The sequence below is a fragment of the Oreochromis niloticus genome, linkage group LG14, assembly GCF_001858045.2.
Source record: "Oreochromis niloticus isolate F11D_XX linkage group LG14, O_niloticus_UMD_NMBU, whole genome shotgun sequence".
Classification (NCBI taxonomy): Eukaryota; Metazoa; Chordata; class Actinopteri; order Cichliformes; family Cichlidae; genus Oreochromis; species Oreochromis niloticus.
In genome coordinates, this window is record NC_031979.2 from 22,164,652 (window position 1) to 22,190,604 (window position 25,953).

Sequence of the window (25,953 nt, forward strand, 5' to 3'; positions counted from 1 at the left end):
CACACACACACACACACACACACACACAAACAAACACAGTCTCTCTCTCTCTCCATGAGGGCTTCCATTTCATATTCTTCAAACATCAGGCCTCATAGAAGAAAAACGGTGCAAAGTAACTTTGTTCACTATTGCTTGTTTTTACATGGACAAAAGAGTTTTTGACAAGATTGTAACTGTAATGAGATTTTATTTCACATGAATGAAATGTTAATGATAGAATGAATGATATTCTTTCATTCAATTCAATGGATTTACAGCTCGAAGAGCAAAATGTGTGGGTGGTAATGTGTCTAACATCGAGACATGCATGACTGAGCATAAGTGAAATCAAAACGTGAATGTGGATCGAAGACAAAAATGTTTTGAAAAAAAAAAAGGCAATTTTTGTCATACTCATACATCTGCAGTTGCATAAATCAAACTTACATGATCATTAAAACACACTGCTTTACAGCACAGGAAAACGGCACTAATACAGTTACAGCTTTAAAGTTAAAAGTCTTAATTCTCACAGTGCATTTTGCAGCAGCACAGAATTTTTAAAAGCAAAAAGCTCTTAAAATAACATTCACAATCATCATAGGTAGTTTAGAGATCTGTGATAAGGAGGAAGAAAAGCAGAATGCAATTTTCAAGCAAAACAGTGACATTATGAACAGGCCTCCCACAGGAATGAAACCCTCTGAAAAAGAAGTAACCCAAATCTCAGAGATAGTTTGGAATAGTAACAACATATACTAATCCATTTCATTTCTCAACATAAAATATTATTATTAGACTTGCAAAAAAGGCAGGTTTACCTTCACATTACTGTTTTAATGCTAAAGTAAGTGGTAAAAGGAATAGGCCATTTTTACGACAGGTTTTTTTCCCCAACAGAGCACAATTATGAAAAGCTTCTACTGTACTAACATATATACATAAACATATATTTGTATTACATTTTCACATTCACTTAAACCTTATCGGTGTAAAAAGGTAGAGGATGTCTTTTAGAAAACACACACATACAAACACAAACACATGAAACACAAAATAGTCAGTGTTATGAGTCAGGCAATCTTAATTCCTGAAGAAGTAAAAGGTTTACGTTTCTGAAATCTATTTTTTCAGTCACAGTGGTTTTGTTCTTGGAACAGTTGATACATAAGTCTTGACAAAGATGTGATTTTTTTAAAGAAAGGATATTTCAGGAGACTCTGATATAAACTGTAGAAGAGTTTACACTTTCTTGGAGAAAAAGGACATTACACGTGTTTACAGATTTTATTGTTACTCCTATTCTGAGGGCTCCCCTTCGCAGGAAGTTGTTATACTTGAGACGGACAGTCTATGTTTATCCCTCAGTCGAGATAAGGTGGTCTCTACTTTGTTGCCTACTGCTTCTTCATATGTAAGTAAATACAATGTGGGCGATGTCTGAGAAAGTCTCTGAAGCCACCAGCAGAGTCTGGTCAACACAATGCAGAGCAGAAAAATGTGACCCCTTGGGACCTTTCTGTAAAATTGAGAAAAACCTACTGACGTCTTGGTCTAGCGCCAACCCGTGTTTGAGATTTTTGGTCTTAAATAAAAATACACTATATAGACAAAGAAATAGGCCTCATCTCTTAATCTTCAAATACAGCTGCTTTCTATTTTATTGCCACAAGTTTACAAAATCGACTAGCCATGCAGTCTGCCTTTACAAACGCTTGTGAGAAAGCCGGTTGTCCTAAAGAGCTCACTGAATTCAAGTAAGGAACCGTAATAGGACACCATCACTGCAGCAATTAAGTTTGTAAAATGTTTTCCCTCTTAGATATTCCACAAATCAAGTGGAAACATTAAGTAACCGCAGCAACTCATTCATGAAGAAGCAGACCACGTAAAAGTACCGAGGAAGGGCAGTAATTTTAAGTTGCAAACTCTCTGCTGACTCAGTAACTTCAGAGTTCCAGACTTCCTCTGTCATTAACATCAGCATGTAAACAGTGTCCTGGGAGCTTCATGGTATGTGTTTCCATTGCTGAGAAGCTCTTTTAGGTGGCCCAGTACTTGTGTCCACTTTGGTTTTTGACCAAATTTGGTTTCTTCACTGGATTCACTCATGCTCATTCATAATAACTACTGACACATTAGTAATTAGCATTGCTAACACTGGATCTGCTAAACATTAGCATATGTTGCACATACAACAAACATTGATATCATTAGCATTCAGCTTGGAAAAGAAATAAAAAGAAAAACAAACAATCCCCCCGGCCCCATTGTCTCCATTAGTAAATGTTTGCTTAATATACAGAAAGTTCTGTGAGACTTATATATCATACTGTAATTTAGTTCTATATTTATTCCTATTCATAATAAATTTTATTTGATTTAAATGTAATTCATATGTTTTTTAATTCATGTTTCATGACACACAAAGACATTTTTAATAGATAAGTCATAGTATGAGACACACAAGTCTTTCAAGACATTTCCTGTAAGTTCATTTAATTTCCACATGGGGATATCGCATGGTAGCAGACTTGTTAAGGCTATTCTGGATTATGGGCAGTGGACAGTTCAATAACAATCTTGTATATCTGTTACACACATATGTCATCCAAATAAACCGTGTAAGCAGGCACGTTGCGTGAGCTGAATCTCATCTCATCCATTCTTTAGACTTAGATAATGCATTAACAGACTTACTGTGCCTTAAAGAAAGGGCCGACTGACCGAGATAAAAACGAAATACTATACATTCATGCATTTCCATACAGCTTTCCTCAACTGCATATATTCTGATTTTACAGTATGTCATCCTTTGGCCTGACATGACTGTAAGTGTCTTAGTTCCAAGTCACAGTGCTGTTTTAATGGCACAGCTCCCCTTGCAATGTTGAAATAACTTCCGTCTGTTAGTGGAAAGTTAACACTTAGTGCAGTCACTTTTTCCAAAGTTAAGGGAGAAATTTTAACAGCCATGTGTAGATTTAAATTGTGACAGAGTCTTGTCTTTGTGGCTTCAAATACTAGGTGCAGGAATTTTGGAGTTTTCCTTAAAAGTTTTTTCCATATAGAAATGTCCTCCAGCCTCCAGGCCATCACCTTGCACTGCCACGGGTTTTTGTGGGTCATCGAGGTAAATTGGAATACATGTTGGTTGGTGGAACTGACGTATCCGGTGGGTTGCGCTGTATGACATTGTCAAGGGGTAAAGACAGAGCGCAGTGTGCTGTCGTCTTTACGGCTCCTTTACTGAACCGGAAGCTCAGCAGAGAGCAAAGGTGGCGAAACACGGACTTGCGGCAGATGATAAAAACCCAAGGATCAACGATGGGGTTGAGGGCATAGAATCTGAAAGCTGTCAGGTTCTCTATGTCACCGCAAAATGGATGGATCGCATTGATAAAGCCTGCAATCTGTAAAGAAAAGACAGAGAGAGCGTCAAGGTTAGATGCAATTTCTGTGATTTCCAGCTTACAAGTGTAAACGTTTGTGTACCGTCTCTTCTACAAGGCCGAGGTCAAGAGTTAGAGACACAATTTTTGTAGAATTGTAAATTAAACAATCAAGATGGGTTTATAGTGCAAAATTTCAACTTAGTTCAAGGGGTTTTACAAAATAAATAGATAAATAAAAATCTGACATTTTTATATACAGTTCTGCATTTTCAGAGGTTCAAAATTATTGGGACAATCAAAACAGTTTTATGGCCAAGTAAGACCCGTTCCCTTCAAAGTACTGAATTTGTATGTCATAGCTGTTCACTGTTAGTGTAAGTGCGGGAGGTCATCATAGGCTGACAAACCCAAATAATCTGGTGCATTGTTAAAATTGTACACTGATCAGCTCACCAACACCAAAAGACCTGAAAGACCACAGAAGACAACTGAAGTGCATGATGACAGAATTATTTCCAAGGTTAAGAAAAACAACTTCATAGCATCTAACTGAGCCAAGAACTCTCTTGAGGAGGCAGATGTATCATTGTCAAACTTTAAAATAAAGAGACGCCTTCATGAATGGAAATACAGAGAGTTTACAACAAGGTGCAAACCACTGGTTACACTCAACACCAGGAAGGTCAGATTAGACTTTGCCAGAAAACATCTGAAAGAGCCGACACAGTTCTCTAAAATAATCCTTGAACGGATAAAATCAAGATGAGCTTGTACCAGAATGATGAAGACAAAAGTATGGAGAAGAAGACAAACAGTAATAAGTTATTAAATGGTAATAATGCATTTGTAAAAATATTAATACAAATTTTTGAGAGGAAACATCTTGACAGCGGAAAGTTTTTGGCACACGATTAAAGAGATTAAAGAATAAACGTTGTCTCAACCGGACGGAGACCATTCGAAGCTTCCTCCAGCAAATAGAGCGGTGTCGTCGGCACTTTGTTGCTAAAGCCAGATGAAAACTCAACTGCGTGTTCAGCATCAGTGTCGACGGAGACGGCAGTTCATCTTGCTGTGCAAGGCTTTAACAACTGTCAGCATCACCACACTCGGTGTAAGCGCATCTTTAAGTTTCAAATGTACGAAGTGTTCCGAAAACAGACCCACATAAGGCAGCATGTTAAAACCACATCTTTTTCCTGTATCGACCTTTATGGTATGACAGACTGGAGAAAAGCAGGCCAGACAACAGCAGCAGCAGCTGGCTGCTTACAAAGCCAGGGCAGAGAGAGAAGCAGCAGCTGGCCCACAAAGCATCTTTGTCACCTCACTCCCATTCTCTATCAACAATTCTCCATTTCCTCCACGAAATATCCAACAAACATTCTCCTAATTAATGGCTTGTGCTGATTGACTGCTTTTCTACATTGGTGTAAATGTTTCCATGTTGCTAGGGACTGGACTGAAAACTAATAAGCAAGAAACATGAGAGAGGCCTGAGGGAGAGTCCAGACCCAGTCCAGGGACCAGTCACAAGCATGCTTCGCACACTTTTCAGCTGGCTAAAATCAACCAAACATGATATTTCACCTAAAGATGTCTGGGTACGCCAATGACAAACAATTAAAAAAAAAAAAGACAACACAGAATAAGAGAGCAAGCACACCAGAATAACAGCACTTATCATGTGGTTTTACCGAAGGCGTTGAGCTCAACAGTATAACAACATCAAAATCCTGGAAGAGAGCCGTCATCCTGCATGTGTCAGTAGCAGTTACAGTTGAGCGTGGAATGAAATACTCTCCAGATGTTTTTGACTTTTTAGGAAGTAATCATGCAATTTTAAGTCGTCTAAACTTTCTTGAATTGCACAACTGACGCTGGCAGATTCTAGCGGATTTCACAGGCTTAATACATGGCAGATAAGACATGGAGGGATTTTACGAAAACACATCTGAGATAATGTGTCCTCAACTTCCTTTCACACAACAACACATTTCCTTTTTTAAACCTGTTGCACGCATTGACTGCAAAATTTCACAATTTACCTGCTGCCACCACTTTATTAGTAAGTTTCTCCCCTCCTTGTTACTACATTAGTAGCAACTGGTAGTAAAATAAAAAATAAATAAATAAAAAAAAACCTCTAGCTTTAGTAAAAACCAGTAGCTTCCAAGATGGAGTTGGAACTCAATAAAATTATCAATGTCGACTGTGTGTAAATGAAATGCCAGCAAACTTGAAAAATAGTCACCCAAAGTATGTAAGCAGGAAGTCACTGCAGCATCAAGAGCGGTAATAAAACTTTGAAAAATTGGGGAGCGGTTATTTAATAAACTCATCTGGAAGTATTCACAGAGTTTTGAATGTTTGTTTTGTTAGTTGAGAATTTATTTTTTTAATTCATCACTGCGTGAAGCGGCTGTTAACAGCTTCGTGATTGCCAACGTTCATCACGTACATCACTAGTCTTTCACTTAAAATTGGCTTTTGTTACCTAGACATCAAAGGTTACACTGACATACATGCTGAAAAATTGAAGTTTACTAAATTCAAACAAACAGTTTGAATTTAGTAAACTCGAGATTTATGTATCGTGTGTGCGTGTGGGAAAGGGCCCAGGTGTAAAGATGTCAGCACAATAGAGGTGGCAGATACATTTTAAAAGCTCTGGAGAATCATAGAGAAAGATGTTCGTAGGAACAATAAAGAAAATACAACAACACCCTTAACTATTTTGGCTTCTGACCTAGGAACAGGTCTCATGCTGGCAGTAATTTCTTATTTGATTTAATGTTTCAAACAAAAATGAATCTTGGCATTAAACACACTAACAAACACAATGACAAATGCTTCTTGTGCTCAATGCAAAGTTATGGTACACTTAATTCATCACGCTGCGCTGCCAGAAACATTTCAAACAGACTCGTGTGCTCTGCTACCTTCCTCGCTATTGTTGTCTCACTCCACATTACCACCCTCGCTCATGCTTGTGCTCCCTGCATGCCACCCTGCCTCTTATGGTGCTCTCGGCAGGCTTTAAGCCCCGCAGAGAGAAACACAAATCACGAGCCGTCCTCTCAAAGCACTACAGGCTGTGGGGCCAAAACTGATGACATGTCAGGCTCTCCTTAAACAGGAGCATATTAATGGATCTGTCTGTGCTTAAAGAGCAGGCCAGACACTGAGGAAAAGCATCATGGGGGATTATTTAGGAGAAAAGAGAACCAGAGAGCTGCAGGGAAGGCGTGATGAAGACATATAATGTATCATATATGTACTGTATATAAATCTAACCAACAAAGTGCCGTACATGTGCAGTTGCATTCATCTATTACCACCCACAGCCTTGCAAATTGTAATTACAAATACTGAATGAAACCATGGAGATATTTTCATTTTAATCAAAAACTGTATCTTTTAAAGCAGATTAAAAATCGATGGATTTTTAAACATTTCACAATTATACGCATAAAGCTTTGGAGGGCACTGTTACCAGACAAGTTTATTTCAGCTAAACTAGTTTACTTTGATATTTCGACGGCCCTCGGACTTGTCAGTATGGTTTTACCTTGCCTGCATGCAGCTTTCTCAGTCCTCAGTTCCTTCCCTCACCACCTCTCCTCAAGTCTTAATCCTACCCAGCAGCCAAGGCAACAGGCATATAACAAAATGAGGTATTTTTGCTTAGACGTCATCATTTTAAAGGGATGTGGCACAACAATCCGAATGAATGCAGAGACTCCTTTATTTACAGAACCCCCCCTAATGCCATGGTTTGTATATTCCAGCCGTGTCACGCGCCTCTTTCATGCGTCATGGGTAAAAGCACTTTAGCAGAGGATGCAACACCTGTGCACCCTCGAATATAACTCTTCCGACAAGCCTCCTCTCTTCTCTCTCTGCCAGATGCATTTTAGGAATCGAGACATCCTTCAGCATGGCATATTTAGATTGATTTCTGGGTCATGGGGGGGGTGATGAAAGACAGAGGAGATGAGGAGGCACATGGCATCATTTGCTCTGGTTTGACCGGAGATGCAGTTATCTTTTATTTAGGCCACCCGTATTTTGCTTTGGAGATTTTTTTTTGTTTTATTTTGCTCAAATTGTTTTTTGTGGATCTCGCTTCTTTGTTCTGACAGTCTTCATGTACCTAGATCCAGGCCATCTGTTGTAAATAAGGCATGTAAGACACACATAGGATGCATGTAAGAGGCTGCGGATGGCTGTTTCATTCAGGAAACAGACCACATAATGGATTTCTACACTCTACAACCCATTACTGCCTATCGTGCTGTCCTAGCGGACTCCCCTAACTCTGTCTTCCTGATCCTGTTTCACTGTAAGATTATTCTGAAACTTTAGAGGAGACAGTGCAGAGAAAACGGGGCTTTCAGAGATCATTTACAGATTGATTACAGTCTCTGAAGGAATTAAAATTTTTGGAAAATATGCGTAATTTCTTTCCTTCCTAGAGTAAGAACAGAAGCTCAATATCAATCTCATTAGCGCCTGTTAAACCTGCAATATTTGTTTTGTTTTTTTAGTTGGAGAAAATGAACTATTAATACAAAACTGACATCATGTGTGCAGCTTATTTCATGTTTGTATTCAATATTTGCGTTTTTTTAACTTCCACAGAAAACAGCTGCTTCTTTAGTTACCTAATGCACCGCAGTGTTCGCCGCCCGGTTGATTGCTTTTCAGGAATTTGAAGGCGTGTTGTGTAGTGCGAGGTCCCTCAGAGCTTTTCTATTGAAAAACACACAGCCTGTGTCAGTAACACTGCTCATAGCTTGAGCTAAGGCTGCGTAAGTTTAAAGCTATGACTACCACAATTCACAATACACGGACTCATTTGATCTGTTCTTCGGTACATCTCAGCTTCGGCACCTGGTGAGCTCATCATTGGACCCACTTCAGTTTGCCTACCAGCCTGGCATTGGAGCAGATGATGCCATCATTCACCTCCTACATCGTTCCCTCGCTCACCTGGAGACCGCTGGGAGCACTGTGAGAATCATGTTCTTTGATTTCTCCAGTGCCTTCAACACTATTCTTCCCTCGGTCCTGAAGGACAAGCTGGAGAACTCTGGAGTGGACCATCACCTCACTACCTGGATTCTGGACTACCTCACTGACCGACCACAGTATGTGAGGACTCAGGGCTGCGTGTCGGACAGGGTCGTCTGCAGTACGGGGGCCCCACAGGGAATGGTTCTGGCTCTGTTCCTCTTCACCATCTACACTGCAGACTTCTCCCACAACTCCACCCAGTGCTTCCTGCAGAGGTTCTCTGATGACTCTGCAATAGTCGGCCTCATCACTGATGGGGACGACAAGGAGTACAGAGGACTGACCCAAGACTTTGTGGACTGGTGCCAGCTGAACTACCTCCAGATCAATGCCAGTAAAACCAAGGAGCTGGTGGTAGACTTCCGCAGGCACAAACATCCTGCACTGCAGCCACTGAACATCCAAGGTATGGACATTGAGGCTGTGGACAGCTACAGGTACCTTGGTGTTCATCTGAACAACAAACTGGACTGGACTCATAACTCAGACGCCCTCTACAGGAAAGGGCAGAGCAGGCTGTACCTGCTGCGGAGACTCAGGTCGTTTGGAGTGGAGGGCCCACTCCTGAAAACCTTCTATGACTCTGTGGTGGCCTCTGCCATCTTTTACGGTGTGGTCTGCTGCGGCGGCAACATCTCTGCCGGGGACAGGAAGAGACTGAACAGGCTGATCAGAAGGGCCAGCTCTGTTCTAGGATGCCCTCTGGACCCAGTGGAGGTGGTGAGTGACAGGAGAATGGTGGCTAAGCTGTCATCCCTGTTGGACAACATCTCCCACCCCATGCAGGAGACTGTGACAGCACTGAGCAGCTCCTTCAGTGGCAGGCTGCGGCACCCACGGTGTGGGACGGAGAGATTTCGCAGGTCTTTCCTCCCCACTGCTGTCAGACTCCACAACAAAGACTTCAACTGATCAAACACACACACCCACACATGTGCAATAACACTAAGTGCAATAACACTAAGTGCAATAATCTTTCTGGCATCGTTGTATTTTTACTCAGTTGTGTACAGCATTTGTATTCTATTTTTATCCTATTGTATATTTTATTCTACTGTATATAGTATTTTATTTTATTCTATTCTGTACAGTTGTGTATGGTATTTATTCTTATTGTATTCTAATTTTTGCTTCATAACATTTGCACTGTCCACTTCCTGCTGTGACAAAACAAATTTCCCACGTGTGGGACTAATAAAGGTTATCTTATCTTATCTTATCTTATCTTCTTAATTTAAAAGCACTGATTTTAACGGGTTTAAGTATGGATGTGGCTTAATATGTACTGACGTTTGCCACAAACATTATTGTTTTAACGAGTTTCTGCACCTACAGTTTTGTGTTATCATCGTTTCAGAGGACGTCATACTTACAGTCATTTCATGAAGATCTACTCACTATTTGCTGAATCCTAACATTTGACCTGAACTTGACCTTAAAAGTAAAAGCCTTTCACCGTAGCCATCCCTTCAAGGGTAAGCTAGCAGTAACACAACCTATACGACCTTTTTCCTCAGGTTGATTCATCCACTTACATTTTGCTCTGAAGTGATTCAGTGATGCTCACACAGACGATATACTGTTGCCTCAGCTTCATAACTTGCTTACAGCTGTTAGCCTTTACAAGCAATAGTGAGTCATTTGCAGACTTTTTGGTTCACTTCATTTAAGTCTTTATGAGAAATCTAACACACCCATCCTCCATGGAATAAATTTATAGGCTTGAGCTTGATTAATGCTCTCATCCTGCTTTTTTGGAAACAAATGAATCATTTTGGGCTGTAGAGTTGGCAACAGCATGAGAGCGCAATTTACCAAAGGTGCGTGAAACGTTGCTGTATTTCTGTTTTTTGGCCAAAGAGGTTGAATTAGTGCAGGGACAAAGATAATCGTACAAAGATCTATAACCGTTACATAGCATGGAGGCATCTGATTCATTCAGCACTTTAAATGAGGTGAATCATAAAAACTACTAACTACACACAGATGAGCCACGACAGAAAAATTAATGGCCTTTTTATTGCGCAACTCCCTTTAGTGGTGTTTTTCCATGCCTAACATTCAACACTGGGAGAAGGGCTTCTGGGTCCTGTGGGATGCAAAGCAAGGACTATGTGTTCCCTGAACTGTTCCTGACCAGTTTGTTTAGTATAGCTTGGATGCACGCAGTGTCCTGGTAGGGAAAGGGGGCACATGTGCATGTAAGGTGCCATTAACACAGGTCTGCTGGGTGGCACATGTTAAAGTAACGTCCATATAAACGCCAGGACCGTACTATGTTATAACAATCCCATGTGCTTCACCTTTCAGTGTTTTCTTTTTTGATATTGTGGCTGAATGGTGTACATATTTGTGGTTTTATTTTTGAAAGTATACTTTAGTTTTAGTCTTTAGACATTTTCCACATACAGTAAATTGGTGGAAATGGGAGTTCATCCAAACGTTTTTTTCCTCTGAGTTTAGTTTTCACTTCTCTTCAACTTCACACATCAACAAACCTTATCTCTGCTTTCTGCCCGTATGTATTTATCAAAACATTCATTCAAAACATGACAGCAGATTTAAGGTCAGGGAAAGGTTCAAAACAACACACTGCCGGTCCTCTGTATTTTGTCCCTGCTATAAAGTTTTACAGTTCATTGATCCTTCGATCATTGGAGATTATAGGATTTCCACTAACAGCTATGCAGGATTTTATTTATTAGGTGTTTTCTGTGTCATTTCTCCTGAGCCACTTAAACAGAGCAGCGCGCGGCTTCATGACATAAAGGCTGACTGAGGATGCTTATCTCTGAGGATGCTTATCTCTGAGGATGTAAGATCCTGAAGTGGTTGAGTTTTTGTAGTTGGTGAATCATTCAGTGTGGCACTATAATGCGAGGGTAGCCGTTTTTTTTGTTTTGTTTTTAACTAACCGTTCCATTATCTGCGCCTGGGAAGCTACTGAGGAGGTGTTTTCTGACATTTGAGCTTAAGGAGAAAGTACAGAGAAGAAAAAACGAGTGGGTGTTTCCTGCCGACAGCATCTGCAGGATATACATCTCTCATGCATGTAAAACGGCTCAATGGTGATATTCGTATTGCTTAGTGACTTGACAGAAAACACATCTCCCTTCTAGCCTTTAGAGATCAGTATTAAGCTGATCATTTCCATGAAAGACATATTATAAGAGTTTGTGTTCTGTTTCAGAAGAAAAAAACTATACGCTGCAATAAGTGACGATAGTATAGTGAGTCTACTGCTGTAATCAGACGTGCTTCATCAGGGGAATTACACTGTCTACACTTGCGATCCATTAGTGAACTTCCTCTCTAAGATGTGCCCAATACTGCAGTGAGCTACTGCACCTGAAAACATTAAACCTATAACGATCATCATGTATAAATTACTTCTGAGAATAACAGACACTCTGAACACTCACGCATCAATTCAACTGTCTGCAAAGACCTCAGGGCAAAGAAATATTACATTTAACATGCATGCCTTGGTATCGCAAAAAAACTGACTCCTGTTTTAAATAATACACCATGTCTTATCCATTACATCCTTTCTAAGTTTGTGGAAAACACATAAAAGTTTTAAGACAAACCTTTATTATCTCTTTAGAATTCAGGGCCAAATAAAGCTGTCACTCTGAACTCTCTCACAATTAAATCGTGTCTCCGGAGCAGGACGTGCCGAATGTGTAGGAGTTGCTGTTTGCTTAACAACTGAAAAAAAGAAGCTGGTGTCAGAACTACACTCCTCAAACTCCCCAAAAGAGGAAGTGGAAGTAACCGTGAAACCATAAAACCCCACTTTTCAAACTGTACAGTGTAAAATATGAGGCACAGTGTTTTAGCTGGGCAAATTACAAAACCTTGAGAGTATTACAACAGAAGAAGCTGTAGACCGACACTTTAGTTCCTCTTCATTGGAGATAAAATGGCCCATTTTCTCTGCCATATCCGATGCTGCTGTAGTCTAAAGAGCTTTGAAAACAAAGCGTCTGGACTTCTTTAGGTTTCTTGAAACTTAAAACTTCAAGAAACTTAAAGAAGTTCAGATGCTTTTCTTTCCAAGCTCCTTAGACTACGGCGACCTGGGTGACTGAGAACCTTCACAGACATGATGCTACTGTGCTTTCATATAATGTTAGCAGGGTCATATATGCCCTTTGAAAACAGCGGGAGTGCATCTTTTGAAATGACTTCAAATCGAGCAGAATTGCTCACAGTCAAGTGTAACTGTTGTTGACTGAGGTTGAGTTTAATGTCACTAGTGAAGTCAGTTCAGATGAATTTCATCCTGGTTGCGACATTCTTTCACAGAGAGCCATCTGGATGTCATCCTTGTCCTTCTTCACACTTCATCTAAATTAACCACACATAACCGAGCACTATGAACTAAATCCCTTGTTGCTGTTAGCAGCGAAAAACACCCACTGGAACTAATTTGCTGTTGCTTTAAAACATCGGTCCTATTTTTTTGTTTGATTTATTCATCTTTCATCCCAGTTATGGCATTATATTAACTCTGGTGATGTGATGATATGTGACATGGTCACGTAGTCAAAGGGTCACACAACCAGCTGGGGTGGAGGTAACCGGTGAGCGCTCTATGTGTGAAGCACTTTGTAGCTGATAAAGCCACGATTCAGACGACCTTTCAAAAAAACAGAATTATTTTATTGCTTGCCATCCCAGACTAACTATCATATAGTTATGAATATATACAAAGGTCAAATAAAACACAATGGTCAAAATCCCAGGAGGTTATGATTAGCGCATGTACTGTTTCCACCCACAGCAGGTGACAGGTGATATCCTCACTTTACTGCAATGCCAATAAAGTCTGCTCAGCTGACAACTGTTGCTTTTGTGTTGACTATATTTATTAGACAAACATCATTGGAAGCGACTCAGAATGTGTTTTTATCACTTTGGCACAAGGTAAAGTCGACCTTTTTTAACTGAGGTCATTTTGATCCAACTCATCAGCTTTATTGCACAACAGTGAAAGGAGAGGACTGACAACCATACAAAGGTTCCACATGCGTAAGGACAGGCTTTAAATCAAGATTAACAAACTCAGTTTTAATATGTTTAATGCTGGAAAGTAAAATATGGATTTTTTTACATTTAAGTGAGTTTGTTTCAAATACTTTAAACATGCTGAAGACGCAACCATAAAAGAAAGAATAAATTACTTACATGAAGTCAGTCTTTTGAGCTACCGTATTATAATTCTGTAAATCCTAGGCATACTTTCTCATCGTACATTTTGGATATTTTTTAGCACAACTAAATGAATGGACGCTGTCCACAATGAGGAGCGCATGACATACAAGAAGAATTCCAGGTCTTAACACACACAGCAGGCCTTCATTTTGGGCTTTTCCAAACTGGTTCTAACAGCAAACCAAAGCCAAATAAATCCCTCACCGTCTTTGGATGTTTTAATTTTGGGATTGTCTTCATTATTAAAGTAAAAACACTGCAATATACACTTCATTAAACTAATAGCGCAGCATATTAGCAACAATATTGCAACACTATTCTAGTTAAATCACAGCCAAGGCATCACTGCATCACTATGTGGTTTTTACACCGCCTAGTGTATGGTGTAGTTTTAAAGGTTATCAAAGCGGTTTGCATAATTCATTTATTCTGCTAATGTGAGCTACAAATAACCACAAAGCACTTCATTTATGAAGTCTGTAAGTGACTATTGCTAAGTGCTTTGTTTGCATGTTTATTTGGATCTTTGATTGAATTCCTAACTGGCATCTTGATCAGAACAGCTGCAATTCAGCATTATTCCCTGTCATTGTCCATTTCTTAGTTTTTCCCACTGAGCTGCTGGGAACAAGAATCTAGGTGCCAGGCGATGTGCTGGGTGTGTGTCAGCTGGGGATCAGCAGCATAGTAGCATCAAAGAAAACCTCTCAAACCGAATATAATAACAAGGATTGAAGTCTGGATTACGGCACTATCAAAGCACACAGAACAGACTCTAAAGCAAAGCTAACTGTTACACAACTGTGAGACAGATTAACCAAATGAGACATAATGTACACAAAGAGTGAGAAGTGAAGCCAGCCAGTTGATTCCTTATGTTTTCAGTCTTTATTCCCAGATAACAGGCGTGCGCGCACACAGACACACACACACACACACACACACGTTATCCATCAACTATTGATGATTAGCTGTAAAGTTTTGAACTATTTCCTCAAATGTTTTCTATAAGAGTAGCCGACTCTATCTCAGTTTCTAGTTCTGTTCTGTGTAGAAGAAACGTGATAGAAAGAAGAAAGTTAGATATTTTATAAATGTGTTTTTTAAACTACATGCAAACATTTCATTTTTACTGTTAAAGAAAACAATAATATTTAAAAAAACTACCTCGCTGTGCCACTTGTGCACATTTTTTATCAACAGCAACTTGTCTGTAATAAAAAAAAAAAGTTCCTCTACTTAGACAGTTTAGTCTCATTTCCATCAGTGAGGGTCACACATCTGAAACTATACAAATACATCCTATGTGGACTGGCTATTTGCCAACATGATGTATTTTTAGGATTTTGCAGGACTCTCTGGGAGAAGATGAGAGCAAAGGAAACTTCCCATCATATTCTCAAGTTCTCTGCAGAAGTAAACACTAGCCAGGGTGCACTGACCCCCAAAATTTTAAAATCGTCACTACTGTCTGGTTGCAATTATGTTGTTTAGTTTGTTTAGTCCCTGTTGTCTACATACTCTGTCTTAGATGTCTTTGAAGGCAGAAGTCAATCCGCGCACAGCTGAAATGCATTTTGGAAAGAATCACAAAGAGGATTCATTGATGTCTCCCCTCATCCCTCAGCCCCACCCACAAACATTTTTTTATTTATTGATATCCTAGATCAATGATTTCACTGTAAAACTGTAACTTTATGTGATGTGTAGAAAGTACAGATACTGGTGCTGATGTATCCTGTCTCCGTGTTGAATAATTAGAGCAACGCTCTGATTTCATTGTTAGAACAAGAAACCTTCAGCCTTTGTGATAAGGCATCACCACACCAGGTAACATGTTTGAGTTGGCAGAGCTTTGCACCAGATGCCCTCGTTTCTCTAGCTGGAATCAAACCAGCAATCTTACACGTGCTGAGCGAACACATTAACCACCGCACTACCGAGCCAGCAGTTTCTGCAACAGGAAATCAGTATTACATTTTTCACTATGACATCAGCAAAACTGTTTAGCTTTCTCGTGGAGAAGATTTTCTTTAAAAGACTTCAAAAGACTTCCTCATGACCCGAGCTGAGGGCACACCTGTGCACATAAAATACACACATTAATAGGATTTATTGAGATAAGGAAGGTCTTTACAAGAATTATCAGTAACCTGGTTAGTCATACATGATTCTTACTCAGCTGGGTGATTAAATTAAAAGCAGGTTATGTGAGAGTCAGTATCCTGCAGAGAGCAGTCAGTTGTAGACTGCTGATCGAACTGTTAGCAGTTTTTACAGTTCCTTCCTCTTCTGGAGCCCCTCCAGCTGGCAGCGTGACCAACTCAATGATCACCCTAAGCAGCCATTTAGTTGGCCACGCTAAAAACCAGCCTTGCTATGATAATGGTTTTTAATTGCAGCAAGGCTTTCACCACATTATTGAACTTGAGTGTCAACTGCTTCCCTTTTCAAGTGTCCTTCAGCACATCAACAGATGCTCTGCGTATTCTGCCATTATTATCCTCTGTTTGATGTGAGGGTGTTGTATTTCGCTGCTGTGCCATTGTGCTAGGTCGTTTATCTCCTGATGCTGTTGACAAGGCGGAGTATAAAACAAGAATCCTATTGTTCTCTGGAGCTGCTAACATAAGGAGACGAGACTTAGGTGTATTTACTTAAGCTGATTATCAATTCTGAAACACAGATCAGTGGTTGTGATTTGATAAGCGGATATGAAAAAGGATTTGAATTAACTCTGGATGCATAGGTGGAGATTTGTGTCTCTACCTGGGCATAAAACCAGGGGGCGTTAGCTCGTTAGGTGAATGCGTAAACCACCACACTATAAAGCCACATATATGACATAAAATTCATTATGAAGAAGTCAAACAGGTTTTTCAAATCAAAAATACCTTTTTAATTACATAATATATGCCTGGGGAAAATGTGATTACTGTAGTCAGCACCCTGCAACGTATCATTTTGCATCATTTGTTCTATATAAACTTTTGCCTCGTCTTGTGACTTTCCTCACAATCTGAAGCGACTACATGAGCCCTAAGGTTGAGAAACTCTAAACTTGGGCGTGGAGCACATTTCACACAACAGCGTGTGAACAGTGACACTGTTGACAGAAAGGCAAATAACTGCGCACACACATGGCAAAAAAAGAAGCCAACTATCCAGAGCTCTCAAAGTGAATTTATATATACAGCAAATAGCTACATGAAAAAAGGGTTGCTGGTACTTTCTGTTGTATGCACACAGGCACACCAAAGCAGGACAGCTCATATCTGTTTAGACCAAATGCCTTTGTTCCCAATAAGGATTAGCAAGTGGAAAGGAATTGAATCATTCATAGAGTTGCTGATCTTTTGCTTTAATAGTCAAGGCCTCAGCCACATAGGTTTAGTGACCATGCACAGTAAGATCAGTAGAAACCAAATTTATCAACAAATGTATATGCAATAGTAACAGAGCAAATACATATAGAATTATGCAGTGGATCATTGGTTCCTCTGTAAAACATTTTACTGTATCTACTATAAATAATAGCAAATAATTCTCGTTGGGTAATTCAGCTTCCTCCGACAGTCCATGTTAGGTTAATAGGTGATTGTAAATTGCCCATGGGTGTCAATGTGACTGGATGTCTGTCTCTCTGTGTTGGCCTTGCATTAAACTGGCGACCTGTCCAGGGTGTACCCCACTTCTTGCCCTATGGTAGCTGGAATATTACCATGACTTTGAATCTTTGAATGGATGGATATTATATTATCTTCAAAAAATTGGTGCAGAATTAAGGGGCCTGTAATCTAAAGCATTAGCAAGACTGCAGCAGTAGGAGGAAAACTGTTACATAACTTCATAATGTCTTGTCCTTCCAGTTTTACCGCTGAAGTATTCAATATGTAACTACAGAGAAATATGTGGTAAACAATCTGGCTGGAAGTAGAGCGATCATTCAAAGGACAGAGAAAAAAGTGCCATATACAGGAAATAAATGACACACAAAAGCGCAACAATCACTGTTTTGACGTCTAGATTTGAGACAAAAAGCGACTTGTATAGAAGAGTCTCTCATAGCCACAAACCCACAGTGTATTATCAGCCAGACTCAGGCAGCTGTTTTCAGCACAAAAGAAGGTTTCCTGCACGTCACCTACCCTGCACCAAACAGCAGACCAAAAATCTCGGAAACTAGATGGTAAAAAGAGCATATAGCAGCTAAATGGACAGATTTGTTTTTTCTTCAGGAGTTGGTCACGGAGATACATCGGAGGGACCACGCACATTCACAAACACAACATTAAGAAAGTGCTTAGGCTGCTTCATACTTGTTGGATGTGCAAATAAGCAGCTATATGTATGGCTCACTTTCTCAGAGCTGAAAGTCGCAAAAAAAGTCTACTAAAAATGAATTTACTAACGGTATTCAAACTACATTAACCATTTCAAGCTCAATCAAGCATGCAAAGTACAGTACAAGGTTCAGTTAAGCACATAATCATCATCACTCACAAACAATTTTTCATTCGGGGAACCAAAAACACATGAACAGATGATGACTGCTGCAGCTGCCCCCATCTGCTCCACATCTGTCTTCAGCCTCTTCCATTCATTCTGTTCCTCAGCCATTAAAGACCTCTTCCACAGCTGCTCACCTCTTATTGTACTGGAGCCCAAAGCCATGTTCTCTGGCTCCCACACTTAACTGGCACATCAAAAGGTTTCTTCAGGAGATTCGTTGGCATCATTTGTTGCCCGATTTCAAAATGAGTTCAATGGGAAGGCAAACAGGATAAAACTACAGGTAGTACAAAAAACAAGCTCAGTGAGCCTGCAGCCATCTGACTACTGAAATAAAAATAAATACGTGCACATGCATGTGCATTTGTAATGTGCACAAAATAAATGTTTATTTTATAGCTGTTATTGTTTTTATTGAGTTACATTTGAGTATGTTATTTACGTTAAAAAGAAAACTGTTTCTGTAGAAATAGGAACGGACATTGATGAAATTGTTTTACATATTTTTGTGAACAAATTACTCGATTGATCAGGCAATATGTGCTTAATTTTTAAGTTTTAAAATTTTTTTTATTAGTGCCCTTTTTTTTCTTGTGGGTGGTTAAACTTTTTTTATTCTTTATGAAAAAGTCTTCAGTGTACAATATAGAGCTTGTTTACCAGCAGCAAAAAGAAGATGCCCCAGTTTTACAAAAGCAATCCAAATTAATGAATTACATGATTTACTTTGATGAAGCAATTACAATTACTTGACTCGATATAGTACTAATCTCTTAAGTAAACTCCCCAACACTGTATAGATGTTTGCATGCGTGTATCTGCTTAAGCACAAAGGAAAGGAAACCTCTTTGTTCTTTTCACAAAGTCAGCTGTTGATTGCAAAGCATCATCTTTCCGTTTAGAGACAACACTAAACCTCACAACGGGGTTTAAATACCAGAGAAACAAAAAAGGTTCTTATTTTCAACTCTGTCATAGCATTAGTACTTTTACACATGTAAGTGCGACGCCCATGCTGCTTGGACTGTGCTTCTAACAACAACCTAAACATATGCAAAGGTAATCGTATCCCATGCTGATGTCACACAGAGTGCTTTCCATTCTAGTTTATGCTTCCTCCTGTCCTCCCTCCTACGTGGTGTGGAAACAGTTTTCCCATAGAGAAGATGGGGAGCGAGAAGGGTCGTGCAGGAGGTTTAACAAGAAAACACAACTGCATTACTTACAGGTGGCACGGTGGTTGGCATGGTTGCCTCACAGCAAGAAGGACTGGAGTTCAATTCTGCCATCAGGTCTTTCTGCGTGGGGCTTGCATGCTCTCCCCATGTTTGTATGGGATGCTTAGCTCTTTCTCTAACTAGTCGCACAAGTTGACAGTTTAGCTGAATTAAAGAATTCAACTGAGACTTCCAACTTTTGCTTAATTTTAGACAACCTCTGGAAGGCATTTTAACTTGAATCTTCTGGATATGTCTGGATTTGGGAAATTCCCCTCTTCATCCACACTAATTTTCTCAATCTGGATCCAGTTGGATGCGAATAGGAGTGTCCCTGAAAAAAACACTAAAAGCCTGTTATTCTGCATATTTTCAATGGCATTCAGGCTTGGGCTTTGACTGGGCATGTTAATGCATGTAAGAACTCCAGGCGGTTCTGAAACTATTGTTATAATATTTAGTTGTATGCTTGTTTAAGTCCTGCAGGGGAACAACGAACATTCATCTAAATGTTCTTGAACTAAAAGCAGAATATCCTGTGAAATTTGTCTTCATAACATTTTGTTAACTAATACCTCAATCTTTCTTAAATCTATGACCTCACGAATAGTTTACCAATGAAATTTTTGTGTCTTTTAACAGAAGAACTGTGTGCTGCATACTGTTCCACATAGCATTTTGAAAACTTCACTCTGTGTGATTTCTCTTGCCTGGTCTGTCAAACAATCCAGATTTATGAAGCGCTGCGATGATTCTTGGAGGAATGATGCCCCGTAAATGTGTTAAAGCTGCCTGCTGTTCATCATCTTCCCAGCAATCAGCCCTCTTGCCCAGTTAGCTCACAGCTATTGGAAGCAAATTGATATTTCCATTTTTCTTTTTTCCAAATCACAGAACGCACTGTACTCCTGTCAGATTTGTATATTACTAGCCCCAGCGGAGCGAAAGAGAGCCAGGGCTCAACAGGAGTTATATGAAGTCCAAAGACTTAACATTAAAGTAATTGAGGCTCTTAAATCAAAGGTAGCATGACGTATCTACTGTGAACGGAATCAAAAAGATAGATTTGTTTTTTAAACAAAATAAAAATGTAAATTTTATTTTTATTTTCTATTTCACTGCTACTGCCACTAAGCAGTGTTTAATCTTTGGTCTACATTTGACAAATGTGCAAAGGAGATGCCAAACTTTATACTAGGGCTGTGGGCGACTAGTCGACTAGATGTTTAAACGTTGCTTCTCTTGATGGTCCGTACTAGAAATAATATTTGGTTAAAAGTATTATTCTCTGTGAATGGAAGATGTAAACAAGCAAGGGGGAAAGTAAACAGACAATAGCAGCGCTGTTTTGCAGTACTCACATATTAAAAAATGAGCGGCTTATATGTCGGCTTTGTCAGAATAAACTGGAATATAACCACGCAGCCAAAGCAATGTGTAACCGCATAATGATGCTAGCAGAAACCGAGGTTCTTGCTGCTAGCACTGCTAAAGCTCGCCAAACACTGTAATTGAATCACTGCGTGTGCTACATACACGACACATATTTCAGCTACATTTAAAACATGTTTGATTATCAAGAAGCTTGATTCATATTTCATAGAGCTTATTGGACAAAGGTTAATTTTGTCCATGTAAAGTGTGCTCAGTTGTAAATGTTTTCTGTTTTCCTTCTATTAGACTAGCAAATTATTTTGAATCCCTACCTCACATATCAGAACACTGATGGTTTGAAGAAGATTGAAACCAATAACAAATAAACAACATTTACAGGGTGACATTTACTGTCATTCAATTTCTAACTTTCCAGCCTCTAGCCTTCCACCTTACTTAGACGGCCACACGGTGGGTAAAACTACTCAGAAGATCAATGACTGAAGAATTAGTATAACCTCATTTGAGCTGTTATTTTTTTTTAGATGCAAGTAATATTTTCAAAAGCGGCTAGGTGGAATTTACCATGGATTTTTTTGCACTCCCTAACCACACACACAGGAATCAATACAGACCTGATGACTGAGACGGGCAGTTGGCATCTGCCCTAATGGAAACCTTTTATGAATAAGTTAAAACATTAGTGATCAAATCGACCCCACGCTGCTGCTGATGCAGTTGCTTACTTAGGAAAAAAAAAAAAACCCAGGAAAAACCAAAGGCCTGCCATTTGTTTTTCATTATTCACAAATAGGATAATGGGGAAAATTTCTAGCTAAAACAACTTTATTGAGCCAGGTATTGACCAGACGGGCAGATGGGTCGCTTCAGGAGTTCCCATAGCGACACTATGAAGGGCATTGATTTTTAGCCTGGAGGAAACAGCCTTTAAAATGGAGATTACAATAGGTTAAATACTCACATTATTCTTACTGAGCTGTCAACTAATACTTATAAACTTCAATGGAAGTATGTAATTTTAGTGTTAATTCAGCAGTATCAACTTGCATAATCCTGAGAGAACGCTTTAAAACCTGTCCAGCAGCAGGAGATGATTTTTTTCATAGCTGTATTTTTAAACATTTTACAACCAACAGAGAGCATATTGGCAATAAATTTGACAATAAATCTGTAACAGTGTGTCAGTATTTGCCTCTAATTGGATAACTGAACCTAATAGTTTCCAGCTGTCTACATCAATTGCACGGTATGAAAAGTGCCAGTGGGAGGTAATAGATAACATTAAGATCAGGGCCACAGTGTGACAAACTTGCCAAGTACTGCTTATGCGAGCCACGCAACAGTAAACCTGACATACATCGCGTTTCCTTCTTTGTCTCATAGATCGTGTTTTACCACTAACAGTTAATCTTGCCATACTCAGAACCAGACCTCAGAAAAATACAGAGAAAACACCGCCTCATTTATTAGTGTCCAAAAGCCATTCAGCGGATGCAAGATTGTGAAATGTGATCTGTAAATACAAAGTCCGCAGACATTATTTATACCTGTGAGCCAAAGACCACTGAAAATAATTAATGTGTCGTGATTCGATAAATATTGATATTCCCTGCCAAACTTAAATTTAAAAATGTAAGTGTTCATTTTCCAGTGCCTGCTTTTCATCTCGCCTACATCAACCCACGTGGAGTGCAGAGCCATAGAAGAAAACGTAATTCTTTAAAGTATATTCAGTTCCTCAAAAGTGATCTGAGACAACAAAAACTAACCGGAAACACATGCTCAGTGTTTTCATTTCTTGTTTTTTCTTTTTGCACATTGTTGTTGTAGAAGTGCAAGAATTAATGACCAAATGAAGACTGTATACCTCTTTTTTGAAGCAGAGAAATTGCGAGTATAAATTACACTTGAACTCTACATTGTTTTCATTGCAATGAACAGATTCAGACTTCTCTGCCCACATCTGCTGTGCCTCAGGCAAACCCACCATTATTAATCATGAGCCTACATCTGTCTGGAAGCTTCGACACGACAATCCCAACCACAATGTGAACAACCATACACACACACACGTCTGCTGAGACACTGCTGCAACATTGTCTTTCACTATATATACAACGGATATCAAGCTTATAATTTAAGCACGTTGATAGTGAAACTTAACGTTAGGCTAAATTTGGCTTTTTAGAAAACAAAGCTCAATTATAGAAATGCATAGAAAAGCTCAAAAGTAAAACAATTTTCCATTTTTAACCTTGAAACTGAAACACAAACTGTCTGCATGTCTTTACAAAAGAAGGACGCGTGTGAAGTTGGAGTTTCCTGGATTCTTACTCAGAGTGTGAACGACTATGTATCGTCATCCCTGTCGCTCTTAACCATAACTCAGGGCAAGTACAGTCACATGTACCCTAGGTTAGTCAAACCTTTAGGGCAAATGTTACCACAAACCACCAAGAAGCAGATGGTGAGTAGATGGTGAATAGCATGAGCATGACAAAATGCATTTTCAGCTTCCTGTAAACTAATTTATCATGACACTGTCTGTTTAAGAAAAAAATAAAGGCTAATATACATATGCCAGCACATGAATGCCTTTATAACACGATTCACACATCCTCTGTGAAAGGCAGGGCCGGACCAGTCTGCCAGGGTTGTCAGGTTGTAGGCACACTCCTCTTAACGAGAGGCAGATACCAAGCTGTGAAGAAAAATGCATAACACAAGCACACAAGCAGCGACAGTGTGCTATGTGTGGCAAAGGCTGCACTTAGGGACACACCTTTCATTAGCACAGCACAACCGTTAAGGAGACTTCAACAGGGTAGACAAACACATACCACAACTTACAAAAACATCAACCGTCGCCATGCCACCAAAAGCTTGCTTGTAATGATTACAGATGGAGGGAAGGGAATTCACTTTATTAGATGCACACAAAGTCAGGAAACGCTGAGGCTAAAATGACCAGTAAACTTTGCCTTCCACCAAACAGCACCTGTAGAAGGAAGCCAACACCGAGGTGTCAAAAACTCCAGTTCCTCAAATCGCCACTTGAGGCTGGATGGAAAACTGAGTCAAACCTCACAGACTCCAATGCAGAATACCTGGACTTTCGCAGACATAAGCATTTTTGCAGCCTGACACACTCCACCCTTTTGGATGAATGTGTTCACTTCCTGCACCAAAAAAGGAACAAAGCAAAGACCACAAAGCTAAAAATGAGCCTTAAAAAGCACTCACCAATGGATGAAGTCAGGTGTTTCCATCTATCTTATTTACAGATTACATCAGATTTGTCTATGATCACTACAGATAGTGCACAAAAACATCCACGACAGGGCCAGTAATGATGATGACATAAACTAAACCTTCTTTAACTTTTCCCTTTTTGTCTGTAAATTTCCATAACCTCTTTTCATTTCACTGTGACGCTCTGGTCATGTTTCAGCAAACTGCAAAAAAGGCAATCAGTGTGTCACCTCTTCTTCAAATGTGACTGTGTAGTAAAAGGAAAAGGAAAAACAACATAATATCAGTAGCTTGCACAGAGGGAAGGTCAAATATAGACTCACAGTGAGTGGCAGTGAGCAGACCACAAAGATGACAGTGATGAGCGCCAGCAGCACCAGGTGATCCATCTCCTCTTCTCCCTGCCCAAACCAGGCCAGGCTCAGCCTCCTCTTTCTGCCCGTTGACCCGACCGAACCACGGCGCAGTATATGGCTCTTGTGCATCTTGCAAAGGGTGATAATCACTGAACCGTTGCACACGAACACTGCAAAGATCAGCAGTGCCGTGAGGGAGGAGTAGGACAGAGAGAAAGCCAAAACCAAGTTGGCCTGTTCATCCTCAGTCGCATCCATGTCAATGAAGCACCATGTCCCAGGGCAGTACTGCCTGAATTTACCGTAACCAACAAAGGGCAGTAGGCAGAAGGCCACAGAAAATAGGTAGATAAAGAGAAGGGTAAATTTAGCAAAGTTGCGGCGGATGTGTACAGAGTAAAAGTAAGGGTGGCTGATGGCCAGGCAGCGTTCCACAGCCATGGCGCACAGGATGAGCGTGGGTGCAAGGCCGAAGAAACTCATGGCAAAGCCGAAGAGGTTACACAGTCCTTTGCCGCCTAGGTCTGTAAGGGACATGCTGCGGGCATAACAGATGAATACAGGTGGGCTTAGAAGGCAGGTGCCCAGAAGATCTGTGAGAGCCAGGCCGGTTACCAGGATGCAGAACACAGAGGACCTGGAGCGATGCTCCTTCTGATGCACTCCCAGGATAAACAGAGCCAGGAGGTTTCCGACAACACCAAGCAGAAACATGATGATACTTGTGGCCGGTTTGCCATCGCGGCCCACAATGCAGGTATAGTTACATGATGCATTCGAAACAGTGCTATTGTTCATCTTGTTGAGAAGAAAATAATAACCGCTTCAGTGTGGAATTAATAAGGAAATCCCAGACATCAATAGAAAATCTTGTCCTCTTAACAGCAACATTTGGCAAGACGTAAGACAGAGGAGACGTGTGGTGAGACTCATAATCCTGTTTTGACTTAAAATATTAGAAGCCTCTTCTTCCTCCTCTGGTTGTTTCTTGTAGACAGTTTTCAAATCTTTCTGTGGACCAAAAAGAAACAAAGAAAACAAAAACAAAAAATATATATCTTTAGTTCTCATAAACATAAAACTATAATCTAGGTGAAATCCTTCACAAAATACAAAACAGCCACACCTTTCTGATTCTTCTCACGTCGAGTTATCACATTGACACCCTTAAAATATATCTAAGTTTTACTAAGAAATACGGACTCACCTTTTACTGGATCTGACAGAAAGCCGCAGCATGTAAAAAGTACTTGAAAGTTACTTCTTCCCCTTTCGGTAAACCATTAAAGGCAGCACGAGTCTGCTCTGGTCTACCGGGTTTAAATGTACCGCTGCCGGTAGTGTCGGAAAAACAGAATCAATTCACGGACGGACTTGAGGACTGCTGGCGCGGCGCGTCTCCTCCTAACTTTATCTGTCTGTTGTCTCTGCGCCTCCTAACCGGTTTCGGATCGATGTAGTCTAGGCTATAGTCCCTCCCACTGCACTTGTGACTCAGATGACATCTAGAGCAACAGGACACTTTAGAGCTGATGCAAAACTGTA

General features: G+C 40.0%; 1 protein-coding gene across 1 annotated transcript; it reads right to left on the bottom strand.

The window, feature by feature from the left end:
- Window positions 1–173: 173 nt before the first annotated feature.
- On the bottom strand, window positions 174–25,953 carry ptgir (prostaglandin I2 receptor). The gene is made up of 3 exons (XM_005455755.4): window positions 25,616–25,953; window positions 24,376–25,419; window positions 174–3,395 (listed from the first exon to the last, which is right to left on the bottom strand). Exons 2-3 carry the CDS (start codon window positions 25,204–25,206, stop codon window positions 3,108–3,110), a joined length of 1,119 nt encoding a protein of 372 aa, XP_005455812.1. The 5' UTR covers window positions 25,207–25,419; window positions 25,616–25,953; the 3' UTR covers window positions 174–3,107.